General features: G+C 47.1%; 1 protein-coding gene and 1 long non-coding RNA gene across 2 annotated transcripts in view; one reads left to right on the top strand and one right to left on the bottom strand.

The window, feature by feature from the left end:
- Positions 1-22462, bottom strand: part of itgav (integrin, alpha V) — a 28304-nt gene extending 5842 nt beyond the window's left edge. The window contains exons 1-25 of the mRNA XM_040201235.2: positions 21082-22462; positions 18652-18779; positions 15769-15860; positions 13120-13234; positions 12979-13040; positions 12843-12891; positions 12340-12462; positions 12185-12229; positions 11707-11750; positions 11191-11247; positions 10963-11015; positions 10618-10693; positions 9076-9205; positions 8851-8948; positions 8475-8568; positions 7866-7911; positions 7544-7651; positions 6466-6521; positions 6213-6367; positions 5938-6075; positions 5706-5773; positions 5369-5513; positions 4730-4822; positions 4515-4594; positions 4046-4126 (exon numbers count right to left, since the gene is read on the bottom strand). Of these exons, the coding sequence (XP_040057169.2) occupies positions 4046-4126; positions 4515-4594; positions 4730-4822; positions 5369-5513; positions 5706-5773; positions 5938-6075; positions 6213-6367; positions 6466-6521; positions 7544-7651; positions 7866-7911; positions 8475-8568; positions 8851-8948; positions 9076-9205; positions 10618-10693; positions 10963-11015; positions 11191-11247; positions 11707-11750; positions 12185-12229; positions 12340-12462; positions 12843-12891; positions 12979-13040; positions 13120-13234; positions 15769-15860; positions 18652-18779; positions 21082-21248 (2303 nt within the window). The 5' untranslated portion in view covers positions 21249-22462. The remainder of the gene's footprint in view (positions 1-4045; positions 4127-4514; positions 4595-4729; positions 4823-5368; positions 5514-5705; positions 5774-5937; positions 6076-6212; positions 6368-6465; positions 6522-7543; positions 7652-7865; positions 7912-8474; positions 8569-8850; positions 8949-9075; positions 9206-10617; positions 10694-10962; positions 11016-11190; positions 11248-11706; positions 11751-12184; positions 12230-12339; positions 12463-12842; positions 12892-12978; positions 13041-13119; positions 13235-15768; positions 15861-18651; positions 18780-21081) is intronic.
- Positions 17407-18400, top strand: LOC120833777 (uncharacterized). Its single transcript, XR_005714384.2, has 3 exons — positions 17407-17540; positions 17842-18011; positions 18317-18400. It is a non-coding gene; the product is annotated as an uncharacterized LOC120833777 (long non-coding RNA).
- Positions 22463-26710: the final 4248 nt, after the last annotated feature.

Below are 26710 nucleotides of genomic sequence, written 5' to 3'. Positions count from 1 at the left end.
GGAGACGTGGACGGCAGTAGGAGACGTGGACGGCAGTAGGAGATGTGGACGGCAGTAGGAGGAGATGTGTACGGCAGTAGGAGGAGACGTGTACGGCAGTAGGAGGAGACGTGTACGGCAGTAGGAGGAGACGTGTACGGCAGTAGGAGGAGACGTGTACGGCAGTAGGAGGAGATGTAGACGGCAGTAGGAGATGTGGACGGCAGCAGGAGGAGACGTGTACGGCAGTAGGAGGAGACGTGTACGGCAGTAGGAGGAGATGTAGACGGCAGTAGGAGATGTGGAGGAGATGTGGACGGCAGTAGGAGATGTGGAGGAGATGTGGACGGCAGTAGGAGATGTGGAGGAGATGTGGACGGCAGTAGGAGACGTGGACGGCAGTAGGAGACGTGGACGGCAGTAGGAGACGTGGACGGCAGTAGGAGACGTGGACGGCAGTAGGAGGAGATGTGGACGGCAGCAGGAGGAGATGTGGACGGCAGCAGGAGGAGATGTGGACGGCAGCAGGAGGAGATGTGGACGGCAGCAGGAGGAGATGTGGACGGCAGCAGGAGGAGATGTGTACGGCAGCAGGAGGAGATGTGGACGGCAGCAGGAGGAGATGTGTACGGCAGTAGGAGGAGATGTGTACGGCAGCAGGAGGAGATGTGTACGGCAGCAGGAGGAGATGTGTACGGCAGTAGGAGGAGATGTGTACGGCAGTAGGAGGAGATGTGTACGGCAGTAGGAGGAGACGTGTACGGCAGTAGGAGGAGATGTGTACGGCAGTAGGAGGAGATGTGTACGGCAGCAGGAGGAGATGTGTACGGCAGTAGGAGGAGATGTGTACGGCAGTAGGAGGAGATGTGTACGGCAGTAGGAGGAGATGTGGACGGCAGTAGGAGGAGATGTGGACGGCAGTAGGAGGAGACGTGTACGGCAGTAGGAGGAGATGTGGACGGCAGCAGGAGGAGATGTGGACGGCAGCAGGAGGAGATGTGGACGGCAGCAGGAGGAGATGTGTACGGCAGTAGGAGGAGACGTGTACGGCAGTAGGAGGAGACGTGTACGGCAGTAGGAGGAGATGTAGACGGCAGTAGGAGATGTGGAGGAGATGTGGACGGCAGTAGGAGATGTGGAGGAGATGTGGACGGCAGTAGGAGACGTGGACGGCAGTAGGAGACGTGGACGGCAGTAGGAGACGTGGACGGCAGTAGGAGACGTGGACGGCAGTAGGAGGAGATGTGTACGGCAGCAGGAGGAGATGTGGACGGCAGTAGGAGGAGATGTGGACGGCAGTAGGAGGAGATGTGTACGGCAGCAGGAGGAGATGTGTACGGCAGTAGGAGACGATGTGTACGGCAGTAGGAGGAGACGTGTACGGCAGCAGGAGGAGATGTGTACGGCAGCAGGAGGAGATGTGTACGGCAGTAGGAGGAGATGTGTACGGCAGCAGGAGGAGATGTGTACGGCAGTAGGAGACGATGTGTACGGCAGTAGGAGGAGACGTGTACGGCAGCAGGAGGAGATGTGTACGGCAGCAGGAGGAGATGTGTACGGCAGCAGGAGGAGATGTGTACGGCAGTAGGAGACGTGGACGGCAGCAGGAGGAGACGTGGACGGCAGCAGGAGGAGACGTGGACGGCAGCAGGAGGAGACGTGGACGGCAGCAGGAGGAGACGTGGACGGCAGTAGGAGACGTGGACGGCAGTAGGAGACGTGGACGGCAGTAGGAGACGTGTACGGCAGTAGGAGACGTGTACGGCAGTAGGAGGAGACGTGTACGGCAGTAGGAGGAGACGTGTACGGCAGTAGGAGGAGACGTGTACGGCAGTAGGAGGAGACGTGTACGGCAGTAGGAGGAGACGTGTACGGCAGTAGGAGGAGACGTGTACGGCAGTAGGAGGAGACGTGTACGGCAGTAGGAGGAGACGTGTACGGCAGTAGGAGGAGACGTGTACGGCAGTAGGAGGAGACGTGTACGGCAGTAGGAGGAGACGTGTACGGCAGTAGGAGGAGACGTGTACGGCAGCAGGAGGAGACGTGTACGGCAGTAGGAGGAGACGTGTACGGCAGTAGGAGGAGACGTGTACGGCAGTAGGAGGAGACGTGTACGGCAGTAGGAGGAGACGTGTACGGCAGCAGGAGGAGACGTGTACGGCAGTAGGAGGAGACGTGTACGGCAGTAGGAGGAGACGTGTACGGCAGCAGGAGGAGACGTGTACGGCAGCAGGAGGAGACGTGTACGGCAGCAGGAGACGTGGACGGCAGTAGGAGACGTGGACGGCAGTAGGAGATGTGGACGGCAGTAGGAGGAGATGTGTACGGCAGTAGGAGGAGACGTGTACGGCAGTAGGAGGAGACGTGTACGGCAGTAGGAGGAGACGTGTACGGCAGTAGGAGGAGACGTGTACGGCAGTAGGAGGAGACGTGTACGGCAGTAGGAGGAGATGTAGACGGCAGTAGGAGATGTGGACGGCAGCAGGAGGAGACGTGTACGGCAGTAGGAGGAGACGTGTACGGCAGTAGGAGGAGATGTAGACGGCAGTAGGAGATGTGGAGGAGATGTGGACGGCAGTAGGAGATGTGGAGGAGATGTGGACGGCAGTAGGAGATGTGGAGGAGATGTGGACGGCAGTAGGAGACGTGGACGGCAGTAGGAGACGTGGACGGCAGTAGGAGACGTGGACGGCAGTAGGAGACGTGGACGGCAGTAGGAGGAGATGTGGACGGCAGCAGGAGGAGATGTGGACGGCAGCAGGAGGAGATGTGGACGGCAGCAGGAGGAGATGTGTACGGCAGCAGGAGGAGATGTGGACGGCAGCAGGAGGAGATGTGTACGGCAGTAGGAGGAGATGTGTACGGCAGCAGGAGGAGATGTGTACGGCAGTAGGAGGAGATGTGTACGGCAGTAGGAGGAGATGTGTACGGCAGTAGGAGGAGACGTGTACGGCAGTAGGAGGAGATGTGTACGGCAGTAGGAGGAGATGTGTACGGCAGCAGGAGGAGATGTGTACGGCAGTAGGAGGAGATGTGTACGGCAGTAGGAGGAGATGTGTACGGCAGTAGGAGGAGATGTGGACGGCAGTAGGAGGAGACGTGGACGGCAGTAGGAGGAGACGTGTACGGCAGTAGGAGGAGACGTGGACGGCAGTAGGAGACGTGGACGGCAGTAGGAGACGTGGACGGCAGCAGGAGGAGATGTGGACGGCAGCAGGAGGAGATGTGTACGGCAGCAGGAGGAGATGTGTACGGCAGTAGGAGACGTGGACGGCAGCAGGAGGAGACGTGGACAGCAGCAGGAGGAGACGTGGACGGCAGTAGGAGACGTGGACGGCAGTAGGAGACGTGGACGGCAGTAGGAGATGTGGACGGCAGTAGGAGGAGATGTGTACGGCAGTAGGAGGAGACGTGTACGGCAGTAGGAGGAGACGTGTACGGCAGTAGGAGGAGACGTGTACGGCAGTAGGAGGAGACGTGTACGGCAGTAGGAGGAGATGTGGACGGCAGCAGGAGGAGATGTGGACGGCAGCAGGAGGAGATGTGGACGGCAGCAGGAGGAGATGTGTACGGCAGTAGGAGGAGACGTGTACGGCAGTAGGAGGAGACGTGTACGGCAGTAGGAGGAGATGTAGACGGCAGTAGGAGATGTGGAGGAGATGTGGACGGCAGTAGGAGATGTGGAGGAGATGTGGACGGCAGTAGGAGACGTGGACGGCAGTAGGAGACGTGGACGGCAGTAGGAGACGTGGACGGCAGTAGGAGACGTGGACGGCAGTAGGAGGAGATGTGTACGGCAGCAGGAGGAGATGTGTACGGCAGTAGGAGGAGATGTGGACGGCAGCAGGAGGAGATGTGGACGGCAGCAGGAGGAGATGTGGACGGCAGCAGGAGGAGATGTGGACGGCAGCAGGAGGAGATGTGGACGGCAGCAGGAGGAGATGTGTACGGCAGTAGGAGGAGATGTGTACGGCAGTAGGAGGAGATGTGTACGGCAGTAGGAGGAGATGTGGACGGCGGTAGGAGATGTGGACGGCGGTAGGAGATGTCGACGGCGTGCTCTGACCCTCTGATGGAGACTTTGGCGAGGACGGCCAGCTTGGTGACGGTGGAGACTCGAGGACTCGTGTTGTCAAACTGGTTTGAGCTGAAACAATGAGAGATTCATGAGGGCGTAAATAAAATGTACACAACAGAAGCTTCAAAGGGATGTGAAGGTTGAATCTTCTCATGTTAACTGGTCCTGAACCAGTTTAGTCAAAAAAAAAAAAAAAAAGCTAAAATGTCAACTAATGGTCGCACAAAATCTAACCTGTTACTTTGAGTGATACGAAACGCTCGGGTCAACGTGAACAGCAACCGGACATAATCGGTGAATAATCAGAACGCTGGATTTCATCCAACAGCATTATAAAGATATTTATCTCTAAACATCTTCATCTGAAACATTCAGCGTCCGTCTGTTCTTCTCCTCATTCAAAGGGGCCACTGTGAGTTCTGACTCACCGCCCCGATGAAGCTCTACTGGACCGTACCTGACCATCTGCACGTCGAACTTCACCGAGGTGTCCTCCTCCGACAGCTGGTGCACGCTGAACTGCAACTCCGCCAGCACCTGGCCAACCAGACCGGGAGGAGACGGCAAAAGGAGACAGCGAATTAGGTAACAGTAAGGCCAGCTCTTAGCTCACCCCCAATGCATCATGGGAAGTGCCTAGGTCATAGTATTAGTGCTGCTGCCTTTACTGACCTTGGTTCCTCCCTTCATGGGGTTTCCCAGGTCACACACCACCATCTTGGTCTGGTTCTCCTTCTTGTAAGCACAAGACAACCTGCTGAGGCTCTGTGAAACAACGAGACATCATCATCATCATCATCATCTTCATCATCGGACACACCGTCGTGTCTGTTTTTTATGAAAATGCTGCACAACTGAACACGAGTAAACATGAGCGGGCCTGACGGGTTGGGAGGTGTCCCGGTGTTTCATGAACATTAACCTAGTTTGCATTGCCTGTGACGCTGTGTCTCTACAGCCAATCAGAGACCAGATGCTCCTCACTGATGGCGTGCCGCTGGACCTCCACTTAGAAAACAAGTATTTTAAATGTTGTTTACTAGTCTCAAGGAGAGAAACAACAGAACCTGAATTCAGACTTTTGGCATCATTACGTCCTTATTTTCCGTTTATTGTGATTAAATCTGTTTATTTGGGGTTTACTGAGATGTAAATAGATTCAGCATCACACCTCATGCATCATGATGATGTCATGAACTCAAACAGGAAGCCGCTTGCTTTCTCTGGTTATGAGACAATGTTTCAATGACTTAAACAAGCGGCTGACTCGACCTGGGTTTCCATGGAGATAAGCCCCTCCCCGCCCGTTACCTGGCTGCGAACCACCCCGGTGAAGTCGGCCTGCTGCGGGGGGAAGACGTGCAGCTCGGCTTCGTAGGCTCCCTCCCCCAGGTTCTCCGCGCTGACCTCCAGGGTCAGCGCGTTGTCGTCTCCGATGAAGATCTGCTCGCGGTCGCTGAGGCCGAAGAAACAGCAGGTGGATCAATGGCAGCTTATGATGGACGCCACCAATATCGTATGTCAGCTAAATGACACGTAATGTAATGAACACATTATGGACCGAAAACATCCTTCTGTTTTATATATAAACCAACACATATGAAAAGACTAAACGAAGGTCTATAAGATCATCATCAAGGTCTCCTACCTTGTCACAGACAACCTGAGGTCAGGTTTGCAGATGTTGTCTTCTCCACAGTCCAACAGGATGTGGGCCTGAGGGAGCGAGGACGGAGGGGGAGAGGAGGAAGGAAAGGAATGAACCAGAAGAGGAAGTGTGACAGGAAGGAGGAAGACAAAGTGAGAAATAAAAGACATTTAGACGAGTGACATGTTGGGTCCAAAGCGTCAGCAGAAAGCAGAGCACACAGGTGAGTTACCTGCTTGGTGACGTTGGACGGCGCCGACATGTCGAGGATGGGCTGAAGTCCGGTTTGGTCCGCGGCCCTCTGGTGGTCCAGGCTGTACTCCATCGCCACGGAGATGGGAGTGATCTTATCGCGGAACTCTCGGTCGTCCTGACAAACGCACGTTTCTGTTCTTACTTTAAGGGGTTAATGCTGGACGTTCACGTGCAGCTGCAGAGACGCCATTTCTGCTCTTATTTTGAAGGGACACAAACGATCTTGATCTGCTCTCTGGTTCATTTCCTCACCCTCAAGAAGACCTCCTGCTCCTCGCAGGTTGGAGCTTTCCCGTTGGACACCGTCATGTTCTTGGAGAACTGCAAGGTCCGACTGTGCAGGAAGAGAACGCGCTTAGTGGCGTCCTTCTGCTTGAGACGGTCCAACAGGAGGTCCACGCGAAAATCTGCCGGACACCAGAAGGTCATGAAGCTGCAGCAGGTCTTGTTAATGGAGACACCATGTCTCTATGGCGAATGTGTGGTCTGCTGCGGTTTAACTTACTGAGAGTAGCTGGAGCTCCACGGCCACTGGCCTTCAGACAGTACTTCACCGTAAAGCTGGACACACAGACAGTAAACACGTCACTGCAGCACGTCAACAACAACGGGCAAAGAAAAACAAACATGTTGTTGTGCTTCTATGACACCAGAATATGATATGAGCAGTTAAAGCTGCATTCTGTGCAGTGACCAGCAGGGGGCGACTCCTCTGCTCCCATAGACGTCTATGAGGAAATGACTCTACTTCTCTGTAGTGACCAGCAGGGGGCGACTCCTCTGCTCCCATAGACGTCTATGAGGAAATGACTCTACTTCTCTGTAGTGACCAGCAGGGGGCGACTCCTCTGCTCCCATAGACGTCTATGAGGAAATGACTCTACTTCTCTGTAGTGACCAGCAGGGGGCGACTCCTCTGCTCCCATAGACGTCTATGAGGAAATGACTCTACTTCTCTGTAGTGACCAGCAGGGGGCGACTCCTCTGCTCCCATAGACGTCTATGAGGAAATGACTCTACTTCTCTTGATTTATTCCCTCAGTGAACATTGTAAAGTTTATGGTATCGAATAGTCAAAGAAATGATCTCCTAACATTTGTTCCCAACCACATTGACCTCTTTGGGAAAGGTCACGGGGTCAAGGAAAGGTGGTTAGGAGAGTTGATGAGGAGACGGGAAAGGCCAAGGCGGCGTTTAGGCGGCGTTGTGATGGACGGAGACGCTTGTTGGTGACGTCAGTCTGCAGCGGTTAGTGTGTCTGCACGACTCACACTAACAAACAGCTTCAAAGGAAAACGGTATTAACGTAAACGTGTGATAACGTTTTTTTGGTTTTAGAAAATCCGACTTAAGTTACGTTGGATGAGAAGAGGATTTATTGCAAAGTCTGTCGAGCGTCTTGTGGAAACACCAGACGCCAAAACAAACTCACGTTACTCACACGTTCTACGTCACGATCATCGTTTCTCCTGAACGGACCAATGACACGTCTCTATTTAAACATCCCCTCCGCCAGCAATCATCTCCTCTCCTCTGGTGAAGGACGGTCTGTACTTTAATGAATCAATGAAGGGAGAACTCACCAGGACACCAGCGTGGAGGTACCAGGAAGCGTGCAGGTCTTTTCCTCCGGGTTGATGATCTGCGGCGTCATGTCCAACGTGGCGTTGACACTGATCACTGGGCGAGCTCTGACACACACACACACACACACACACACACACACACACACACACACACACACACACACACACACAGGGTTAATGTGCCCTAATAGCTTCTATAAAGTCAGTAGGAGAAACCTGAAGAAAAGAGCAGCTCTTTGATATCAGAGGTGGCCTCATTAAACTACTGACACAGCAGGAGGGACACACACACACACACACACACGCACACTATGGTTACCTGTATAAAACAGCCTTGTCTGCTCCGAACACTCCCACTATGAGATCTGTGGGATGAGGAGTCATTAGTAGGTTTGCAAAATTGAAGGAAAATCCAAAGTTGTAAACTCTCCACAGGAATGTACACAAATAAACATTTATATGTTTTCAGAAAGAAAAAAAGAAAAAAAAAAGGTAAAATTTCCCGAGCGTAACTTCCCATGGAAAGTTAACGCCCCTTTACACACGTATAGGTGTTTAAATACATAAAATATATATTAGGGCTGTCCAAGTTGACCATTTAATCTATGAGATTCTTGTCGCAGAGATTAATGATTAAATATTTAAACGCAATAAACTTTGTTTTACTTGCGATGTGCGTTGACCTCTGACCCCTGAGTTCAGAGCACAGCAGAAAGAGTCGTAGTTCGACCTGTTTCACCTCCAAGACCTGTGTGTCTGAGTTTGTGTTTAAAAAGAGTCTAAAATGAAAAGATTCTCTGACCCAGAACCCGACTTTAACTTTACGTCCTCGCAGCGCAGGTACTGATTCAGGCTCTGATCATCTCCCTCCTGGACTACTGCAACTGGGTATATATATATATATGTGTGTGTGTGTGTGCGTGTTTACCTGGATATCCATTCTGGTCTATGTCGGTGTTTCCAGTCATGGAGTAGCCAAAGCTAGCAGGCATGTAACTGGACGCCCACCTTCCCTGGAGGACCTGAGACACAACCAGAAAACGGTACGTTTGACTTCCTTCCCGTGTCCAGAGTTAAGAGTCTAAAGGGGGGAGGGGGTTACTCCAGCTATCTGAACAGAGTGAGAGACAACGGGAGCTTGAATGCTGCCCGACATACGAACGCTGTGTGAAACGTCCTCAAAGACGTGTTGAACAACAACGTTCCCACGACAGCGGATTCAACGTCTTCAGCTCTGCAGCTTCACCAGGAACAAACGCGTCGACGAACCACAGTGAAAAGCTGCAGCTCGCTGTGGTGTCTACCTGAGAGGGGGAGGAGTCAGGCCCCCGAGGCCGCCCGTTGTGGATGTAGACCACGCCGTGATGGTCGGGGCCGCCGTACGGAGCAGAGATGGCCACATCTACAGCGAGGCGAGAGACGTGAGGCGAGGCAGGATGCACCAGGTTCTCTGTGTGTGTGTGTGTGTGTGTGTGTGTGTGTGTGTGTGTGTGTGTGTGTGTGTGTGTGTGTGTGTGCGCGCGCCTCACCGTTGTATCCGTCCATGTCCAGGTCTCCCAGCGCTGCGATGGCCGAGCCGTACCGGGCGTAAACCTCCGAGCCCGTGAGCAGCTGAGGTGGGTGGAAGGAGAAGCCTCCTCGACTCAGGTACACCGACACCTGGCAAACACGACACACGTGTGGGTTTCACAATGGAGGAGAGAGTGAGACCAGTATTCTGACATTTTGTATTCTGAGCTGAGTGATGCATTGTGGGTATGATTTCAGGTATCCTAGCGATGTCTGAGCTGAGTGATGCATTGCTGGATGCACGGCTGTAAATACATTATTAATATTATTATATTATTGTAACTGCGGTTATTAACGTGTCATGAGATCATCACCCAGAACACTCGCTCACATCGGTGCTTCTTAAAAACAGACTACGGACCGCGGCGACTATTTTCCCGTGTAAAGCTTTGCAGCGTCCTGCAGCACCAGGCTGTGATTGGTCTCTGACTACGTCCTTTAGAGTCTCACGTCTCCGTTTTCACAGCACAATACGGCCGTTATTAAAAGGAAGAACGTTTACGAGAGAACGGATCAGATTGAAGAGCTTTTAAATATGAGCGCTTGTACAAGCCGTCATTGGGGACTATGAGGACGCCGGACGGCCTCTGATTCATGGAGGGAGATCTCCACAAACGAGGGAACAAAGTCGTGGAGGAAAATACGGGACAAATGTGTCCTTGATGAAAAGCAGCAGTGTGGATGCACGGGGCAATAAAGTCTATGATCAATAAATAAAGCAACCAGCGACTTCCACACACAAAGACGTGACTCTCCAGGTCGTCTTCAACAAAACACGTGACTCCACCTGTTGTTCTGGAGGTGAATCGCTCTGCAACATGAATAAAAAACGCGTCCATTGACTCGACGGCCCGTAAAGCCTCAGCTGCAGAAGCAGAAGCTTGCCAGCGCCTCTAAACCTTCCCGTCCACCGTACGCTGGTTACTAAGCGACGTGGACGCGCAAACACACGTAACAGGTGGTAGAGCTGCTCCGTGCAGGTGGAGGAAAACCAGGAGGACACAGGAGACAAAAACTGGTCATGAAACCCCAAAATAAAAGGAGCCAAAGAGAGAGAAACGCCCAGCTGAGAATGGCTGATTTATGACGCAGAGGAGAAGATAATGCACTGCGGCGCCTGCAGGACGCTCAAGGCGTCTCCCTCACAGTGGGACGGATGAAGCACCACGACGGTTCCGTTGGCCGTGTCAAAAGCATCGCCACTAGACGGACAAAGACAAGCGTTGCGTTCGGGTCCCTGGTCCTCATGAAGTTGTTACACTCTTTCAAATTTGTTAAATTGCTTTGCAAATAAATGCTTTGCTACTCGTTGAAAGACAGATCCTCTCATGTAATGATCTCCACGTGTCACTTATCACACAAACACGTCACCTGTTCCTGGCCCCTTAGAACCCGCTGTGACCCACCAGTCAAGAGGTTTGCCGACCCCTGCATGAGCCTGCAGAACTAACTAGTGTGTGTGTGTGTGTGTGTGTGTGTGTGTGTGTGTGTGTGTGTCCTACCTGTCCCACCTCCCTCAGTTTTCCATCTGACCCTCTGTCCATGAAGAGAGGAGCTCCAACCAACAGATCCACCCAGCTGAAAAGAACCTTCGTTAACGTTTCTGGAGGCAACGAGCAGGCAGACGTATCACCGTCACTTCCATGACGTCTTTCCCCTCAACACGAACACAGACGTTAAAAGAGACCTCAGTGTGAAGATCCTGTATTCGTCTTCAGTCTGAAACCTGCTTTAGTGCTGGCCTCTTTAAGCCCCCCAGACCAGACCAGACCAGGACCTTTGGTCATAGATGTCTTCTAAACCTCTGCAGGAAGTAGAGCGGGACTCTTCTCACATAAGACACTTACTCGTCATTGTTGACATCTGAAGCAGCCACCGAGTGTCCGAAGTATGCCGCCATCTGGAGACGGAGAGGAGGGGTTATGGCCTCATATACAGTTACAATCATTCTGGCAGCGAGAAGGTAGAAGAACTCCTCTCAGGTGTGGTCAATCCCTTAGCAATGACCTATGACCTCAGTGATCAGAGGACCACGGAGCTGAAGAGCTCAGAACCCACAAGGAACGTTTGTTCACCTGAGCTCCTGTGAAGTTCACCATGGAGCCCATGTTGAGGCCGTTGAAGATGTTCACCTGAAGAAGAAAAACACACAACAGGGTGAGACGTTTTCACACGGTGTGTGTGTCCTCCAACAGTGTGTGTGTCCTCCAACAGTGTGTGTGTGTGTCCTCCAACAGTGTGTGTGTCCTCTAACAGTGTGTGTGTGTCCTCCAACAGTGTGTGTGTCCTCTAACACTCACGTAACCCAGTGCGTTGTGTCCTCTAACGTGTCCTCTAACAGTGTGTGTGTGTCCTCCAACAGTGTGTGTGTGTCCTCCAACAGTGTGTGTGTCCTCTAACACTCACGTAACCCAGTGCGTTGTGTCCTCTAACGTGTCCTCTAACAGTGTGTGTGTGTCCTCCAACAGTGTGTGTGTGTCCTCCAACAGTGTGTGTGTCCTCTAACAGTGTGTGTGTGTCCTCCAACAGTGTGTGTGTCCTCTAACAGTGCGTTGTGTCCTCTAACAGTGTGTGTGTCCTCTAACACTCACGTAACCCAGTGCGTTGTGTCCTCGAGGGACTCCGGTCACGTAATCTATGGAGAGATCACAGGTCTTTATTATTGTCTGTATTGACTTTGTTACGTCGTCTATGGGTGTTAATTACTTACAGGATGATGAACAGATATCAGATATATTTGTATAACAGGTATTCGTATTGTTATTATATTCAATGCTGTATAATAAAGAGCTTAAAGCTTGTCGGGGCGTTAAACATCCCGTATATCTGTTTTATATTCAAGTGAAAAACGTTTAACACTAAAACGACATTCTACAGATGACCTGTGAACACGATGACGTGATAAACGTCTCATCTTCACTGAGCGGACCCTGAACGCATCATAGTGGACCTGCGTTAGCTTCACGGCTACTACGAATATTCGTTAAAATAAATAATCCCAATGGAACGAGAGATCATCATCGCCGCTATCGATGATCAATAATCGATAATCAGCTGCTCTAATCTCACCTTCTTTCCCGTCATCGTTGAAGTCTCCGACCGTCACAGAGTAACCTGATGAGACGAAACACACCGAGCATCAGTGTGTGTGTGTGCGTGCGTGTGTGTGAGCGTGTGTGTGTGTGAGTGAGTGCGTGTGAGTGAGTGTGTGTGTCCGTGGTTACCGAGGTAACTGTCGTCGTACTGAGCGATGGCCGACTTGGTGGCGAGTGTGTTTTCGTACTGAGTGATGTACAGGCTGTCAAACCGGGAGAAGATCTCAGAGAGGTCATCAGAGATCAGCTGACCTGAGGAGGACGACATCACAGCAGAGAACATCGGAGGAGGAGAGGAAGAAGAACAGGAAGAGAAGATGTCGACATGAGTTTCTTTACAATCTTTAGGGGTAGAAGAACTGTCAACACATGTAATTAAAAGAACCATCGTGAACGATGTCTAATCAGAAACACAGGGGTGTGTGTGTGTCTGTTGACTCAACAGGAAACAGTAATTAGGAAACACACCCCTGAAGGAGAGACAGAAAACATGTGCGTCTGAGCCAGGATACAGGCAGTGAGACACACACACACACACACACGCACACACACGCACACACACGCACACACACGCACACACACGCACACACACGCACACACACACACACACTCACACACACTCACTCACTCACCCTGCCAGTAGAAGCTGCCTGGTCCTCCCACAACCACTCTGTTGTTCTTCTGAAAGCAGAGAAAAGAAAAGTGAAACCGTGTCAGTGAAGTACTCTAATTGTCTATTGTAGTAAAAGTACTGCAACCACAAAGTACCTTGAGGAAGTCGACGCTGAAGCCGGCCTGGCAGAAGCCCTGCCCCTCAGGTGAGTTGGCCTCTGCACAGAGAAAAAAAAAACTAAACTTCAGATGCACATCGCTTTGGTCTCTGGGAAGGTTTTATCTCCAATGACTGACTTGATCTGCAGGGCGAGTACTCCACCACCGTGCTCTCTTTCTTCAGGTAGCACGTTCCCACCGGCTCTCGCTCCGAGACGCCGAAGGTCGACCACTGATAGAGCGGAGCACAGGCCTAGAAACACGCCGACAACATGTCAACAACATGCAACAATATCGTACCGTGACTTCAGTATCGTGATAATATCGTATCGTGACTTCAGTATCGTGATAATATCGTATTGTGACTTCAGTATCGTGATAATATCGTATCGTGACTTCAGTATCGTGATAATATCGTATCGTGACTTCAGTATCGTGATAATATCGTATCGTGACTTCAGTATCGTAATATCGTATTGTCACTTCAGTATTGTGATAATATCGTATTGTCACTTCAGTATTGTGATAATATCGTATTGTCACTTCAGTATTGTGATAATATCGTATTGTCACTTCAGTATTGTGATAATATCGTATTGTGACTTCAGTATCGTGATAATATCGTATCGTGACTTCAGTATCGTGATAATATCGTATCGTGACTTCAGTATCGTGATAATATCGTATCGTGACTTCAGTATCGTGATAATATCGTATCGTGACTTCAGTATCGTGATAATATCGTATCGTGACTTCAGTATCGTGATAATATCGTATCGTGACTTCAGTATCGTAATATCGTATTGTGACTTCAGTATCGTGATAATATTGTATTGTGACTTCAGTATCGTGATAATATCGTATTGTGACTTCAGTATCGTGATAATATCGTATTGTGACTTCAGTATCGTGATAATATCGTATTGTGACTTCAGTATCGTGATAATATCGTATTGTGACTTCAGTATCGTGATATCGTATTGTGACTTCAGTATCGTGATAATATCGTATTGTGACTTCAGTATCGTGATAATATCGTATTGTGACTTCAGTATCGTGATATCGTATTGTGACTTCAGTATCGTGATATCGTATTGTGACTTCAGTATCGTGATAATATCGTATTGTGACTTCAGTATCGTGATATCGTATTGTGACTTCAGTATCGTGATATCGTATTGTGACTTCAGTATCGTGATAATATCGTATTGTGACTTCAGTATCGTGATATCGTATTGTGACTTCAGTATCGTGATATCGTATTGTGACTTCAGTATCGTGATAATATCGTATCGTGACTTCAGTATCGTGATATCGTATTGTGACTTCAGTATCGTGATAATATCGTATTGTGACTTCAGTATCGTGATAATATCGTATTGTGACTTCAGTATCGTGATAATATCGTATTGTCACTTCAGTATCGTGATAATATCGTATTGTGACTTCAGTATTGTGATAATATCGTATTGTGACTTCAGTATCGTGATAATATCGTATTGTGACTTCAGTATCGTGATAATATCGTATTGTCACTTCAGTATCATAATATCGTATTGGGACTTCAGTATCGTGATAATATCGTATTGTGATAATATCGTATTGTGAGAATATCTTATTGTGACTTCAGTATCGTGAGAATATCGTATTGCGAGAATATCGTATTGTGACTTCAGTATCGTGAGAATATCGTATTGCGAGAATATCGTATTGTCACTTCAGTATCGTGATAATATCGTATTGTGATAATATCGTATTGTGAGAATATCTTATTGTGACTTCAGTATCGTGAGAATATCGTATTGCGAGAATATCGTATTGTGACTTCAGTATCGTGATAATATCGTATTGTGATAATATCGTATTGTGATAATATCGTATTGTGACTTCAGTATCGTGAGAATATCGTATTGTGACTTCAGTATTGTGATAATATCGTATTGTGACTTCAGTATCGTGAGAATATCGTATTGTGACTTCAGTATTGTGATAATATCGTATTGTGACTTCAGTATTGTGATAATATCGTATTGTGACTTCAGTATCGTGATAATATCATATTGTGACTTCAGTATTGTGATAATATCGTATTGTGACTTCAGTATCGTGATAATATCATATTGTGACTTCAGTATTGTGATAATATCGTATTGTGACTTCAGTATTGTGATAATATCGTATTGTGACTTCAGTATCGTGATAATATCGTACCGTAACTTCAGTATCAGAATATCGTATTGTCACTTCAGTATCAGAATATCGTATTGTCACTTCAGTATCGTGATAATATCGTACCGTGACTTCAGTATCGTGAGAATATCTTATTGTGAGAATATCGTATTGTGACTTCAGTATCATAATATCGTATCGTGACTTCAGTATCGTGATAATATCGTACCGTGACTTCAGTATCGTGATAATATCGTATTGTGATAATATCGTATTGTGAGAATATCGTATTGTGACTTCAGTATCGTGATAATATCGTATTGTGACTTCAGTATCGTGAGAATATCGTATTGCGAGAATATCGTATTGTGACTTCAGTATCGTGATAATATCGTATTGTGATAATATCGTATTGTGATAATATCGTATTGTGACTTCAGTATCGTGAGAATATCGTATTGTGACTTCAGTATCATGAGAATATCGTATCGTGAGAATATCGTATCGTGAGAATATCGTATCGGGCCGTATTGCGAGAGCTTTCTGCAGGTGGACATTGTTGACAGTAAGTCTGAGGCAGAAAGAAGCAGCAGCTCTGTCAAGGTAAACCTCTCTCACCAGTATGTGTTCTCCATCAGATCGCACGGATGCACCGAACCACTGCTTGGATTTAAACTCCATCTGAGCTCCTTCTGTATTCTTCCTGTCATCTGGAAAGAGAGAGTACTCCTATTATTAATTGGCATTAAAACTGAGATATCGGGATAGTGGTGATCATTGAATACTAATTAAAGAGAACTCCTAGTTTTAGTTTTACTAAATCTCAGTTTTTTACCTTAAAAAAAGTTTGATTTACCAAAAGGAACATTTTGTGATGATTCTGGTACTCACTGTGGACAAAGATGCCGTTGCTTCACCATTTTCTAATCTCTAACTTAGTCTACGCATGAAGAATAACTTTATATAGAAATATCAATTAGTCTATAAAGTAAGCAGGTCTTACAGAAGATCATCAGATTAACCCGATACTGGTCCAGGACCAGATAAAGGTTCCTCACAGGCCCTTTCCCTGAGAGCAGTATGAACCCTGAGATGAGGAGAGGGACCTGCCTAGTGTGGTAATACAGACGCCGTGTCCTCCTCCCACACCGGAGCCAGCTGGCTTAAGGCCTTAAAGACAAAACCACCAGCGAGCTGAAATAAAAGGAGCCGCCCGTCTGACGGTCTGAGAGGGATGGGGGGGCGAGAGGAGGGGGGGGCGTCTTTGGGGAGTTTCCTGTCAGGTTGGGAAACTCAGCGTCGTCTGCTGGATTTAGAGGTCTTTGTTGAACCGGTTTGAGTAAACAACAACAACAACAACAACGACGACTACGCGGATCTCGTTGTCAACCAGCCGAGCACCCTTGCCAACTAGTTAGCATCTTAACAATGTCGTAGCCACGGCAACGAACTCTTTGTTTTTTAAGGGGGTTTGGCAATCATCATCGACCACAAGAAATGAGGCGACGACCACAAGAACAAAGTCTGAGTCAGAGTGAAGGAGGTCACGGGTGTCTGCTTCACTGCTCCTCCTGAATCCGACCGAAGCTTTTAAAACATCAAACTAACTCAAAGTTCCCAACTTCTCCTCCAGCAGAGACCGCTGTGCGGATCCAGATCCTCCAGCAGAGACCGCCGCGCGGATCCAGATCCTCCAGCAGACACCAGTCCACCGTGGACCCAGATCCTCCAGCAGACACCAGTCCACCGTGGACCCAGATCCTCCAGCAGACACCAGTCCACCGTGGACCCAGATCCTCCAGCAGACACCAGTCCACCGTGGACCCAGATCCTCCAGCAGACACCAGTCCACCGTGGACCCAGACACAACATTTAAGCTCCTTGCAGTGACTTTAACGCTCAGTTCACCCAGAACACACAGGTAGATTCTGTTATCTGCTGGACCTGATGGCGTGTTTACATAACTAACGTGGACAAACTGGATTTATCAATATATTCATATCTCTCTTTTGCACCCACTTCCTGTACGAGCTGCTGAACGAGGAAGACGCACAATTCTTGTAGACAAAATCAGATAACACCCCCCCAAAAAAGTTATGGTTAGCTAGACAACACGGAGTCATAACAGACAGAATAATTCCAGTCAATTCTGTCCTCCGGTCCAGTGGAGCTTTGGCCAGCGATCACGTCAGACCAACAAAGGCCTCGATTGTGGGTGGACACACACACACACACACACACACAACTAGGCCACTCACTTACAGGATTACAGCCAGAGGCAGTGTGACCGTTTCCACCAGCACGGTGAGTCCAGTGACTGCGTGTTGCTCAAAGGCACCAGGGCAGCACCATGAGGGTCAACACCAATGACTACAGAGCAGTGGAGGAAGGTCTGTGTGTGTGTGTCTGTTTGTAGAGAAGTCCAATATTTCTCAGAGATGTACTTAAAGTACAAATACCACAATCGTGTACATAAACCTAGTTACTGGTTTTCAATAAATAAGTATTTATTATTTTTTTCTACATGTAGTGAAATAGAGAAGTATGTTGGCTCTGTGAATATTAGATTCTATTGTAGAATGTTTATGTTCTCAAAGTCAAACATTTCTGTTCTTTACGTTTGGCTTCTTTTGTGATGCTGTTTGAATGAGAGATGTTTATTGTTGGTATTTGTTGATTTTCTTTTAAAAGGACTAAAACAAAGAAGACTGAAGTAAGAAGTGTCCCTTCAGGTTCCTCCTCACTCTGTGAGAGCTGCAGACATCTTTCCCAATCTGTTCATGTGAAGTATAGATCTTTATCGTAAGAGTCCACATCTAAAGAGGGGCGATCCGTCTCCAGACCTCCAACCTGGACCTTCAGTGAGTCCAGGTCTTCTCTCAGAGCCTTCAACATGTTCATGTCTCAGTCACAACTTCTAGGATTATAAAATACTATTTACATGGACTGTTGTTCCAGTCACACAGGCCATAAATGCCATGAAACATTAAATGAATAAATAGCACCTTGTCCTCCAGCGGGTGGAGATCAGAGGCAGTTTTATAGCAGATCCTCAGTGTGTTTGTGGTTCCAGTTTAGTTTCTCAATAAATAACACAATAACTGAATCAATAAGGAGAGAAGGAGTCCTCCCGTCTTTCCTCACATTCCTCCATGTGTCCCAACAGGAGCGCCCTGCGGCGGGACAGCCTCGTCGCCACGGCAACAGCACTCGCTGTCCAATTGGATCCCGGGAGTGTGTTCTCAGGCAGGTAAGGTACGTGTACCTGGTACACCTAACTCATTTATTTCTGTTTGCTAGCTTCTTTCTCTTATTTATAACCCGTTTAAAAGGCAGTGGCATGAATTTCAGTAAACTCTGAAAGACATTAAACAGAAAAGTAAATTACATGATTTGCACTTGGTGCTAAAACTGAACTTTTGAATGTTTGTAGAAACATTTCACACAACTTTATTGCTATTTATAAGTTGAGCAATGGGGGTTATTTAGAGCTTCTGGTACCTGTGATGTCGAACTGCAGCTGCTGGCAGGCGGAGGTCTTCCAGGGACAGCTGTACACCGCCCCCCTCTCTTCCACGCTGCTGGAGGGGGTGGTGTTGGCCCGCGGAGCTCCGACCAGAACATCGGCCCTGTGGAGGAAGACGAGGAGAGTGAGGGCTTCATCGCACCTGGGTCATTTCCTGTTATGTCATGTCCTTAAATCTTCCTCATGTCCTCACACCCTCATGTCCTCACGTTGTCACACCCTCATGTCCTCATACTCAGTTGTCCTCATGTTGTCACACCCTCATGTCCTCATACTCTGCCCTCATGTTGTCACACCCTCATGTCCTCATACTCTGTTGTCCTCATGTTGTCACACCCTCATGTCCTCATACTCTGTTGTCCTCATATTGTCACACCCTTGTGTCCTTATGCTCTTGTCCTCATATTGTCACACCCTCATGTCCTCATACTCTGTTGTAACACCCTCATGTCCTCATACTCTGTTGTCCTCATGTTGTCACACCCTCATGTCCTCATACTCTGTTGTCCTCATGTTGTCACACCCTCATATCCTCATGCTCTGTTGTCCTCATATTGTCACACCCTTGTGTCCTCATATTGTCACACCCTCATGTCCTCATACTCAGTTGTCCTCATGTTGTCACACCCTCATGTCCTCATACTCTGTTGCCCTCATGTTGTCACACCCTCGTGTCCTCATACTCTGTTGTCCTCATATTGTCACACCCTTTTGTCCTTATGCTCTTGTCCTCATATTGTCACACCCTCATGTCCTCATACTCTGTTGTCACACCCTCATGTCCTCATACTCTGTTGTCCTCATGTTGTCACACCCTCATGTCCTCATACTCTGTTGTCCTCATGTTGTCACACCCTCATGTCCTCATACTCAGTTGTCCTCATGTTGTCACACCCTCATGTCCTCATACTCAGTTGTCCTCATGTTGTCACACCCTCATTTCCTCATACTCTGTTGTCCTCATATTGTCACACCCTTGTGTCCTTATACTCTTGTCCTCATATTGTCACAACCTCATGTCCTCATGTCACACCCTCATGTCCTCATACTCTGTTGTCCTCATGTTGTCACACCCTCATGTCCTCATACTCTGTTGTCCTCATGTTGTCACACCCTAATGTCCTCATACTCTGTTGTCCTCATATTGTCACACCCTTGTGTCCTTACTCTTGTCCTCATATTGTCACACCCTCATGTCCTCACGTTGTCACACCCTCATGTCCTCATGTTGTCACACCCTCATGTCCTCATACTCTGTTGTCCTCATGTTGTCACACCCTCATGTCCTCATACTCTGTTGTCCTCATATTGTCACACCCGCATGTCCTCATACTCTGTTGTCCTCATATTGTCACACCCTTGTGTCCTTATACTCTTGTCCTCATATTGTCACACCCTCATGTCCTCATACTCTGTTGTAACACCCTCATGTCCTCATACTCTGTTGTCCTCATGTTGTCACACCCTCATGTCCTCATACTCTGTTGTCCTCATGTTGTCACACCCTCATGTCCTCATACTCTGTTGTCCTCATGTTGTCACACCCTCATATCCTCATGCTCTGTTGTCCTCATATTGTCACACCCTTGTGTCCTCATACTCTTGTCCTCATATTGTCACACCCTCATGTCCTCATACTCTGTTGTCCTCATGTTGTCACACCCTCATGTCCTCATACCCTGTTGTCCTCATGTTGTCACACCCTCATGTCCTTATACTCTGTTTTCCTCATGTTGTCACACCTTCATGTCCTCATGCCTCCCCCTATTTTGATGTAGTAAACTTAAAGTGGAACACTAACCCAACCTCTTTAGCTAAACGCCTGATCACTTGTATTGATCACTGGAGCCTCATGTCTCATGTCATGACAGGTTCATGTTGTTTCCTTCTTAAATAGAGTTCTGATACTTTGTGTGAGGACATGAAGTACACTTCATGATGACTCGTAGTTTCCTTCAGCAGGAAGTTTAATAATATCAGCGGCAATGAGCACACAGATACATTTCATATCTTTAGGAAACAGCAGGAAACCAGACGCATCACATGAGACTGAGGCGTGAATTATAAATACTTCCTATATACACAAACATCCTGAAGTACACACAACCAAGATATCAATGACCAGTCAAATCTACTTTGTCACGTTTTTATTTCATTTAGTAGTAGTGCATAAATACTGTCTGTTTACTTCTTAAAGCCTTAAAAATGGTTTTACTTCTGTTCAAGGCCAACTTGATGTACTTTAGTAATAGTACTTTTTATCGTAATGAATCATCCATAGAATCCTGGAATGCTTTTACTCTTGTTATTATCTGAAGAAGTCTGTATTTATTTATGTATAGTTGTATTATTGTTATCGATGTCTATATGTATATAGATAGGTGTATGTATATATTTATACTCACTGCTTGCCATTGGGCGGGCTGAAGAAGTCCACGGAGAAGCCGAAGTAGCTCCCGGTGGGACCGGAGAACACGCTCGGTGTGCGCGCGTCCAGGTTGAAGGTTCCGCCGCGTCGGACCAACAAACACATCAGCGCGAGCGCACCGAGAGCCGCGCGTGTTCCGGACATGGTCGCTGCCCGGTACCGACCGAATCCACCGAGGGAGCGGTAACGCTAGAGCCGCGGTCTGTTAGCCCGTCGGTAGCCGATGGGAGCAGCAGGGACGCCGGGAGCGAGTTCGGGGAGAGGCCGACGGACTGAGGACGAGCGTCGAAGTGTCTCAGTTCACCAGGCCGCGTCATCCTGCGTCACACAACACACTGCATCCGGTTCCGGCCCTTCAAGATAAAAGATGGACTCAGAAGCCATTTATTGCTACGGGAATTTCACTTGGTGAATTGGTTCAATATAAGAGAAAAGTAAAGTACTAGATATATTATTGTATGATAAGTAAAAATAAAAGACATTTACATCGATTTTTAATCAAAATGCTTCTTCCTAAGCGATTAAATGATGATGATAAATGAAAGCTAAAAAGAAAACATTATTTAACTTTTTAGATTTAGATTAATACATTGTATTATTCAATTGATTCATCAATGATTTGTCTACTTTACTTTTATTTTACTTTGTTGTTTTACTGACTTCAAAGTTGGAAGGCAGAACTTTTACTTGTGACAGTGTGTTTCTAAACTGTAGTACTACCACCGTAGTACAAAAACACTCGTTTGGTGGTGATTGTGTCGCCTCATGTGGACTAAAGTGGTATTGTCTCTACCACCAGGGTCCCTTCAGAGAACTGGACTACACTGAGACTGGTTCACATAGAGGATCAGGATGTGATTTGAGAGTGTAGGAGCTTTAAGTGGACTAAACTTCTGTAACAATGAATCCGGTCAAAGTTTGAGGTGAAATTTACTTGTCCTCACCGACGAACAGTTTGACAGAAGACTTAACGTCTCACAAAGATAATAAGGAATAATATGTTTAATGTGTTTGATATGTGAGTCGTGTTGTTTGTCTATTTACAGAAACCTGACAAGGCGTTTTTGCTCTTATTTGGTCATGAAGCCGCTACGATGAAGTGTGCTCGCAAGAATGTGTGGCAGGACTCCCATGAGATCCGTTTGTGTGTGTGTGTGTGTGTGTGTGTGTGTGTGTGTGTGTGTGTGTGTGTGTGTGTGTAAGTGCGTGTGTGTAAGTGCGTGTGTGTGTGGGTGTGTGTGTGTGTGTTTGCAGCAGGATAAACATCCATGACCTGTTAAAAGCACCATGATTCATTGTGTGTAACAGGATTGTGTGCGTGTGTAGAAGAAAGGTGGTGCAATAAACATTCTATAAAGCTCAGTAGTTCAGTGCCCTCTGCTGTCTGTCTGTGTCTGGTGAAACTTAATCCCTGTAAGCAAACCTGATTTAGTGACAACTCAGTAGTAAAAGCTGCATTTACAAACCATATGGTTAAAGTTGCATTAATAAAGCTATAAACTGAGATGAAGGTACATGGAGCAGCAACTAGAGGGTGCTTCTGCTTTAGCTCAGATAGACCAGGGTCCCAGAATCCCCTCTAGACCAAGGTCCAAGAGTCCCTTCTAGACCAGGGTCCAAGAGTCCCCTCTTATACTACGGTCCCAGAATCCCCTCTAGACCAAGGTCCAAGAATCCCCTCTAGACCAGGATCCTAGACTGCTAAATTAAAATAATAATTAAAGGGTCATTCCATTGTAGACTTCTATACATTTTGACATCTTTTTGGAATACTATGAGTCTCCTTGCGGCTGATCAGTAGGGAGAATTTGGAAAGACCTTTCAAACCTGCAGGTCGAAGACTGGTTCATAGTTGACGCAAACTTTTGTTAGGACATGCTAAATTGTATAGTTATGGCTGGCTCAGGTTTATTGTTACAGCTGGCTCAGGTTTATTGTTATGGCTGGCTCAGGCTTATTGTTAGGGCTGGCTCAGGTTTATTGTTATGGCTGGCTCAGGTTTATTGTTATGGCTGGCTCAGGTTTATTGTTACGGCTGGCTCAGGCTTATTGTTAGGACTGGCTCAAGTTTATTGTTACGGCTGGCTCAGGTTTATTGCTACGGCTGGCTCAGGCTTATTGTTAGGGCTGGCTCAAGTTTATTGTTACGGCTGGCTCAGATTTATTGCTACGGCTGGCTCAGGTTTATTGTTAGGGCTGGCTCAGGCTTATTGTTATGGCTGGCTCAGGTTTATTGTTAGGACTGGCTCAGGTTTGTTGTTAGGACTGGCTCAAGTTTATTGTTATGGCTGGCACAGGCTTATTGTTAGGGCTGACTCAGGCTTATTGTTACGGCTGGCTCAGGTTTATTGTTACGGCTGGCTCAGGTTTATTGTTACGGCTGGCTCAGGCTTATTGTTAGGGCTGGCTCAGGTTTATTGTTAGGGCTGGCTCAGGTTTATTGTTACGGCTGGCTCAGGCTTATTGTTAGGGCTGGCTCAGGTTTATTGTTAGGACTGGCTCAGGTTTGTTGTTAGGACTGGCTCAAGTTTATTGTTATGGCTGGCTCAGGCTTATTGTTAGGACTGGTTCAGGTTTATTGTTATGGCTGGCTCAGGTTTATTGTTATGGCTGGCTCAGGTTTATTGTTATGGCTGGCTCAGGCTTATTGTTATGGCTGGCTCAGGTTTATTGTTATGGCTGGCTCAGGTTTATTGTTAGGGCTGGCTCAGGTTTATTGTTAAGGCTGGCTCAGACTTATTGTTAGGGCTGGCTCAGGTTTATTGTTAGGACTGGCTCAGGTTTGTTGTTAGGACTGGCTCAAGTTTATTGTTATGGCTGGCTCAGGCTTATTGTTAGGGCTGGCTCAGGTTTATTGTTAGGACTGGCTCAGGTTTATTGTTATGGCTGGCTCAGGTTTATTGTTAGGACTGGCTCAGGTTTGTTGTTAGGACTGGCTCAAGTTTATTGTTATGGCTGGCTCAGGCTTATTGTTAGGGCTGGCTCAGGTTTATTGTTAGGACTGGCTCAGGTTTATTGTTATGGCTGGCTCAGGCTTATTGTTAGGGCTGGCTCAGGTTTATTGTTATGACTGGCTCAGGCTTATTGTTAGGGCTGGCTCAGGTTTATTGTTATGACTGGCTCAGGTTTATTGTTAGGGCTGGCTCAGGTTTAAGATTAGTTCTGGCTCAGAGTCGTTGTTAATTTCTGGATAACCCCATTTACATGAATCATCAGCTGACTGACACGAAAGACAGATGAACTCCCTTTGGTTGAATGCACTTATTGTAAGTCGCTTTGGATAAAAGCGTCAGCTAAATGACATGTAATGTAATGTAACTCGGCTTGAGGAGTTGTAGCATTCATTTGCAGTGTGTCACTAAGTGAAAGTGATGCAATATAAATTGTGAAAAAAGTGATATTAAGACTAGATTAAAACTAGATTAAAACTAAATAAATTAGAATAAGTGAATCAATTAAAAGATGTTTATGAAAATTGTAAATACAAAAAGGTGAGTTAATTTTGGGAGGATTGTAGCAGTTTTTCCTTAAATATATAAAAATATAAATATAGCTTATATGTCTAATATACAATTAATAATATTGAATGTATTGTGCGTATTTCATCGTACATCATACATAATGTAGACTGTATTCTTCTTCATGTTGTCTTCAGTGTGTTTCTTCCATCTATGTTTCATCTAAACACATTTTGAAATACAACGTTAAGTATATTTTGAGACCAAATTCCAACCACACAAATGTGAAATTATTATCTAATTTGTTCTATATTATCATATTGAAGGCCCCATTTTTAATTGCCCGTAAAAGCAGGACATGGTATCTTTACATAAGTATTTTTTGATTTGAAAAAATTCAAAAGAACAACTTGGAGGTGTGCTTTGAACCATGTACATACAACCTGTCCAATCAGATTATTCTCTTTTACGACAACTACAATTCTATTCAGAGGCCTCGTTCAAATTAATTCAATCAAAGAATATCCATGGAAATAAATGGTGAACATGTAGCAGCATATTTTGGCTTCACTGTTACTGCTGCTACTATTTTGTATTGTTAAGTTTGAAGTCTGGCAGCAGGACCCTTCTTCAAAAGTATGATCATTCCTGCTTTTATTTGAGGCAGATTCAGGCCATAAATTAGAGGGTTAATGAGGGGAGGAATAATTACAAACTCCAGAGATAAGGCAGCTATAACAATTCTATTGCCATCATCAGAATTAAAACGATTGAGCAAAACCTCACAAAGCAATGAGAAAAAAAGTTTATAGATGTCACAATGTGAGGGAGACAGGTTTGTTGCTTTTCCTCTGAATTTTGACGAGCTCCTCCTTAAAACTAGCAGAATGCGATAGTAGGTGTACAGGACGAAGAACATGGGGGCAAAGGTGGTGAGGAAGGAGAATAAAGTACCCGAATCAGTACCTGTGCTGCCTTCTGAGTGAGAAGGGAACATATTCTCCTGATGTTGTAGAGCGAGTATCTACAGGATCGTGTTGTTGGTGTAACGTTGGGAGTCAGGGAGAGTTGGCTGTCCAGTGTCACACCGAAGTGTGACGAAAGTTAACAGTCAGGTCCTGTGTAGGAGAATCTTTTCCCGGAAAGAGAAGTAGTTCAGTCTTGTCGGGGTTGATTTTCAGATGGTGGGCGGATCCACTGAGAGATGTCAGTCAGACAGGCAGAGATCCGAGTGAGGGAAGGAGAGAATTAGTTGGGTGTCATCAGCATAGCTGTGGTAGAAGAAGCCATGTGAGCGAATGACAGCACCGAGAGAGTTGGTGTAGAGCGAGAAGAGAAGGGGACCCAGGACGGAACCCTGAGGAACTCCCGTAGTAAGAGGACAAGGTTCCGACACAGATCCTCGCCAGGTTACCCGGTAGGTGTGGCCGTCAAGGTAGGATGAGAGAAGGGAGAGAGCAGAGCCTGAGACACCAAGTTCCTGAAGGGAGGAAATAAGGATCTGGTGGTTGACTGTCAAATGCAGCAGAGAGGTCCAGAAGGACGAGGACAGAGGAGAGAGAGGAGCTCAAGCAGTGTGGAGTTGCTCTGAGACAGCAAGGAGAGCAGTCTCTGTGGAACGGCCTTAAAGCCTGACTGGTGGGGGTCAAGGAGATTGTTATGGTGGCGATAGGAGGAGAAAAGATCGCACGTTTAAGAGTTTTGGAAGAGAGAAACAGAGAGACCGGTCTGTAGTTGTTTTCTTCAGAAGGGTTGAGGGTAGGTTTCTTCAGGAGATGGTTGACTCTTGCCTCCTTCAGAGAATTGGGAAAACAGCCAGATAACAAAGTATTGTTGATGAGACAGGTGAGGAAAGGAAGACGGAAGACGATTGTAGAATATGGAATGGGGTCAAGAGGATATGTGGTCGGACGGGCAGAGGTTACTAGGGTAAGAATTTGGTTAGGAGACAGGGGCACTCTAAAATATGTCACCGTAAATTAACGGTATTTCACTGGCAGCAAGGACGCCAGGAATTTACCGTTATTTTACGGTATAATGCCGTAAATGGTTTTTACACTATGTTACCGTAAAACGGATTACTGTATGTTACCGTAAACTTGCAATTTACTGGCAGTCGACGGTAGTAATTTACTGTTTTATTAACAG

The sequence above is a fragment of the Gasterosteus aculeatus genome, chromosome 16 (genome assembly GCF_964276395.1).
Source record: "Gasterosteus aculeatus chromosome 16, fGasAcu3.hap1.1, whole genome shotgun sequence".
Classification (NCBI taxonomy): Eukaryota; Metazoa; Chordata; class Actinopteri; order Perciformes; family Gasterosteidae; genus Gasterosteus; species Gasterosteus aculeatus.
This window is presented reverse-complemented; position numbering and strand designations above follow the sequence as displayed.